We start from the raw sequence: 6,000 nt of genomic DNA on the forward strand, positions 1-6,000 counted from the left end.
CACAGACCAAATGCTTCATTTGTGGAATTGGAAATGATTACTTTGACACGACGCCGCATGGCTTTGAAACTCACACCTTGCAAGAACACAACCTGGCCAACTACTTGTGAGTACCTTACATGTTAGTAGACATGCAGGTGAATCTGTAGAACAGAAAATTCATGTAGCCAGTGAAACATCTTTTCTGTAGACCAGTTTGAGCTTGAAAAATCAGAAGGGAGAAGTGTACCTTTGTGGCCATGGGTGATATGTTAAGCCTACCTTGATGATTTAACTAAGCTCCATGCTACGCTTACACGTTATCATTCAATATACCAAAGGACATAAAAAACACCTTTCCCTCGGGGCTCCACTGCTCAGTAAGATCCTTTTTGAAAAAGGCCAACCCACCATTATCTGATTTAGAGGTAATCGTCCGTGTGACAGCTTCTTAATGGGATCACTAGAGCTCCTGCCCTTAGCTGCCCTGCAGTACTTCAACTCTGATGGCCTCCTGCTTAGTTGACATCAGCTTCCAACTGTGAGCTCAGAGCGACTGAACCTTCCTTTTCCATTCAGGTCATTACTGATGACGTTCTCTGGTATTATCCCGAAGATGGGAGTCTCAAGGACAAGTTGTCTGTTCTTGGTCATCTTTAAGATGTGGGTTTAAGAGCATCCTCATGAAAACTCCTTTGCAAGTGATCAATCTGAGCACACTTTGAACATAATCCTCCTCACTGACCTTTCCAGTTTAGCCGAGAACTTGATTCATACATCCCACATGCACACAGAGGTGGTGCCATGATACTGTGACTGGCAGAGCTGTTATTGTAGTGGCACTGATTTAAATTGAGTAGCTCACAAATATTTCTGGAAAGAGGGGTGGGGACAAATGCGTAGGTGATGGTAGTCTTCCTCAAAATTTCTCATGTTCCGTGATGTAGTGTTTGGCTTTATACTGTTTTGTGGCTTCTGTACAAAGGGCTTTCTTGAATGATCCATTGATGGCAAGTGATAAAATAAAATATAATGGCTTAAATGCTTTGGCTTTGTAAGCTTGTCAGCTGTTAACCAAAATGTAAGTCGTGCAAGAAACCCCAAATTAAGTTATCATGTTAAGAAACACTGGACTGAGTTCACAAGTTGTCTGCCCTGACAAGTGTGCAGAGCTTCAGTCCTGCTACACAAAGACTGTGCTACCAGTGTATCAACCAGATGTGTAGTGGCACAGAAGAACACTTCAGCATTGGTGCAAATCAGCCCATTACACCACTAACTGGGAGCACAGGGATCAAACAGCAGAGCCATAAGCAGCCGATATCTTCCAGAACATGCTACATTTATGTCATTGTTGATTATATGATTGGTGGTTCCAATGCCTGTGTTCTTTTCTTTAACAGGTTCTTCCTTATGTACCTCATTAACAAAGATGAGACGGAGCACACAGGTCAGGTAGGTAACTGACAAGTGTGTTTGAGGTTTAGCTTTCTACAAAGTGGTGTGTATTGACAAGACACAGTCTTGCTGCTCGTCCTTCATATCTACCCTCTCAGACTTAATGAAGGAACACAGAGACATAATATGGGAGACTTTACCATTAGCGTAGGAGGAGCATTTAACGTTCTTTCTAAAATCCATTTAAATACTAGTCATTTTGTTAGTGACAGAGGCTCCCATCACATTCACCCTATGTGTATTATAGGTTTTACAATGACCGCAGCTGGTTCCCTAATTTGTTTATTTCAGCTTACCCTAGCAGTCCTGGGGCCTCATTTATAAAGCTTGCGTACACACAAAATGAGGTTGGAAATGTGCATTCAGAACTTCCCATGTAAATGCCAGGATTTACAAAAAAAAAAATTGACGGGGTAGCGTATGTATTTATGGGAAAGCAACATTTCGGAGTAACTGGGAAGTGATAACACACTTGATCAAGTAGAGTAAATCCAGCCAAACTGGCTGAATGACAACACACATGAATAATAATCACTGAGCAGTTATTAAAATGTGTGTTAATGTACAAACATAAGGATACCACAAAAACAATAAAGATGATTCACAAACTGTATTTTAGTTCCCAATTAAGAGGGCCAATGCTGCGTATTTGCATTGAAGAACTTTTTTGGTTGTCAGTTTATATCGGCTGTCATCAGCAAACTGGATGACACATCAGTAATATCTCAGCAGGGCTTAGCTCTGTCATGTCCATTGTGTTGTTAGCCCTTAATTAACCGGTGAGACACTATATCCAGTTTTCGTATGGTGTACGTACATCTACATAACATGTTTTTGCCAACATAAAAAGGCAATGTGCAGCAGTGTCCAGTTCTCCTAACCTAATCTGAGCGCTTTACTGCAGTCATATTTCAATAACGACACCTAGCAAAAATGAAGCAGTTTTTGTTAACCATAAAGCAGTGACATTCTATTAATGCACAAGTCATCTGTGATGTGAAAACTATACTGATGAACGTCATGTCTCAGTGGCCTGGGTTAACGCAGGATTCATTTATTTTGAGGCAAACTAGCATTGATCAGATGACTTGCTGATGGTGCTGTACGTGGTGGCTAGCTGGGCAGTAAAGTAACTGGCTAACCCTCAGTTTTTCATGGCCTGTACTATTCATTATAACAGTAATTATATCATTACATGTGCCAGGTATAATGGCTAATTGCTCAGATGCTAGCACCTTATGCCTTTCTTGGATCCCCAGAACACAAAGGAGAGGCACAATAATACCGCACATGATCTTGTACTGTCAGTTGCAGAGCGCAGCCAGATACTTACTGTTCAGTGTAGATGGTGGTGTCTCGATGCATCAAATGGGAGGCTGCTCTACCAGCGAATGAAGTTCTGCAGCGTCACGATTGTATATGTATCAGCATATATATTGAGTAGCATGGTCCATATATGGATGGTTCAGGGTGGTGTTCAAGGTGTCTTTATGTATGCACAATTTTATAAATGAGACCCCTGGACATAAGACAGGAGCTGCCGCTGTCCACATTCACACACACAGCATCACATGACCAACTTAGATTCATGCCTTTATCTGACATGCATACTTTTTTATTCGACCAGAGTCTGCTCCAACAGAAAGCATGTGGAAAATACAAGACCATGGAAACTCAACATGGATAGAGGCCAGATGGGTCACTGGAGCATTGTCCAACCAGGCCACTCGTTCTACATAATATATAAATACTGTATGTTTACTAATAAAAGCAAGGCCTGGAGCTCAAAACAAAAGAAATGCACACTTGTAAAACTGCATTATGGGAAAAGGGCTAAGGATGTCAGTTTGGATGGTCATTTCAGACTACATGGGACTAATTAGGGAACTTCTTTGACTTGCTTCTTCCTTTTTGTAGTAAGCATTTCATGATCCTTATTATTCATGAGTAAAGTTATCCGAGACCTCACTAATTGCTTTTCCCAAAGGGAGTTGATACTTATCCAGGCATTTGTTTTCAATATGTGGTGTCCCATGAAATTTCAAATCCCTCCCGTGCTGCAGATCAGCTTGCCACGTTAATTCATTCTCATAAATATCTTCATTACTCTCTCCCACAAAAGAAAATGAAAAAGTTTATCTGGTGATCACAGCTGTGCTATTCTATTAATGAAGTTTCAATTCCACAGGAATCCTATGTCTGGAAGATGTACCAGGAACGCTGTTGGGACTTCTTCCCTGCGGGAGATTGCTTCCGCAAACAATATGAGGATCAGTTGGGTTAAGAAGATGGAAGAAAGAAGAAGATGACCCTGAAGCCCAAATGTTACAGTCCTAGCCTCTTGGCCATCTTAAAACGAGCCTTTTCAAGACATTTCAAAGACTACACAGAACACCCACACCTTATTGTAGTCATTGACCTGTTTCTGTTCTCAAGTGGAACAGCATTACTGTGTAACTTAAGTATCAGTCTGCCTGCCTTCTGTGGCACTTGATCAATGTGCCAGTCAAAAAATGTGAATATAGTGACATGATGGTTTTGCCAATATTGCCAGTTTTAGTAATATTGTTTGACATAACTGACAATGCCAACATTATCTATTTAAAGATACTGGTTTACATACTAGATTCCTAACGATACTAGATTTACATACTATGCCAGAGCTATCGATTTAAAAATATCATCTCACGTAACAGAATCCTGCCAACTACACCAATCTCTCAGATTTAGAAACCTTGTTTTCTAGAGCGGACTCTTGCCGCTGTTCTAAACAAAAACGCTGCTGCCTTTATGTGAATAACGGTTGTGCCCAATGTTCCTGTCCAATCACCACCTTAAAATCATTTCACAAATACTGTCTTAGGGTGAGTCTTGGCTTTTAAAGGGTAACAGAATAGCTATGTAAACTTACTAGTATTCAAAAGGGCGTTCTCATCATTTTGTAAATGATGAACTGCTACTAATGCCAAATGTAAGTTTTCCAATGGAATGTTTTTTTTTTTCCTCTGGATCTTACATATTTATTTATTGTAAGAAATATTAGTACATTCTGCACTTAAATGGATAACAAACCATACCATGGGCAATATGAAATGACAAGATGTGTGCTGCGTTACTTGAATTTAGCTCAGCTCGGGGCTGTGAAGAGAGACACACGTGAGAGTTCAAGGGATAGAAATTCAAGCCTCCCATTCTCGCGTCTTCTCTTCTTAGACAGCCTCTGCTTTTTCTCATAGATTTTATGGTTTCAGCACAACACTACTGTTTTGCCACTATCATAATGTATTTTCTAAATAATTGCATGTCATATTGCTCTGCCTTATCCTCCGATTGCATTGTCCGCACGCTGTCGTCTTGAGTAAATGGGGCGGCCTAAGAAATTAATCTGTTAAAGATTGCAGCTTTCTGGCTTACATCAATTTAAACGCTGACAAAACTAGACAATAAAAAAAAGAACACAAAAAAAATAAATGCTTAAAGCAGAATATGATACAGAATATCTGGTCACACACTTGGCATTGACAGCCTGCTTGTGTATTTGTGATGCTCTCTTTCTGCAGGGGGGGACAGGTAGATATCTCCTTACAAATGTGATTTCCCTAATGATTTTATAGACATGCGTAAACTTGCTGGCCTCCTTTAATCAACACACTGCTCATCTGTTCACTATCTGCCCACATAAAGCATGCACACCCTGTCACATCATCATGTAGAGGTTAGCTGTTGCAGATCGGTAGCCCTTCCCAGCCGGTCAAGGCTGCTCACCTCAGATCCCTCTTGTGCCTAAAAATGTGCCCCGAGTTGAGGTAACATGTTCTTATCCACACACACACACACACACACATCTGAGAAAACCTTGTCGCTTACTATAAAAGTGTCAAAACGTGAAAAAGTGCCTTACCTGAACAAACAAAGCTATGCAACATGACATCTGTCCTTTCTAGTATGTTTGCGCTGTAGTTCTTCGGGATTAGCAGATGGCTTTGGTGGCTTTTTGTTTTCGTCTTTAACCAAAACCGGAATCCATTTGAATTTAATTCAGTTAAATCCTCTCTTACTAGCAGGCTGCAAAACTTTTAGGGTGGAATTACGAAGACGATCCCACGGTCGTCTCAATCACGAGATCCACTGGGCGATAACGTGCTCCTGTATGGCTCCTTGTATGTGATGGCTCTGCGTACCTCTGCAACCCCTTATCTTTTTTTATTTTTTTTTTTTTTTTTTTTTTTTTTTGAAACAATAAAGTTCCCAATGCAATACAACACTGCAGTCTGAGTGCGTTGTTTTTTTTATTTTTTATTTGTACAAAACGAAACCAAACTCCCCCAAAAAAATGCATGTAGCCCTGCTGGGCCTTTGGAATCCTGCATTACCTGGCAACCTTGAATCAGCACCCTGGAAACAATCGACAAAAGTTGAAAAAACATAAATTCTCCACAACGCTGGTGTTATTGTCCAAGTAGAAGGTGGATGGTCAAATCAAGTTAACAAAGCAGACGTGCAAATGCCCCCCAGTCCAATAGGACGGAGCCTTTGAAGCAGACATGCAAGTGGCAAGTTTAT

The 6,000-nt window shown here is 40.6% G+C and overlaps 1 protein-coding gene across 1 annotated transcript in view; it reads left to right on the top strand.

Moving 5' to 3' along the window:
* ryr3 (ryanodine receptor 3) overlaps positions 1-5,699 on the top strand; it is a 535,616-nt gene extending 529,917 nt beyond the window's left edge. Inside the window, exons 101-103 of the mRNA XM_051920096.1 lie at positions 6-106; positions 1,383-1,434; positions 3,626-5,699. Coding sequence (XP_051776056.1) covers positions 6-106; positions 1,383-1,434; positions 3,626-3,721 — 249 coding nt within the window. The 3' untranslated portion in view covers positions 3,722-5,699. The remainder of the gene's footprint in view (positions 1-5; positions 107-1,382; positions 1,435-3,625) is intronic.
* Positions 5,700-6,000: the final 301 nt, after the last annotated feature.

The sequence above is a fragment of the Erpetoichthys calabaricus genome, chromosome 16, assembly GCF_900747795.2.
Source record: "Erpetoichthys calabaricus chromosome 16, fErpCal1.3, whole genome shotgun sequence".
NCBI lineage: Eukaryota > Metazoa > Chordata > Cladistia > Polypteriformes > Polypteridae > Erpetoichthys > Erpetoichthys calabaricus.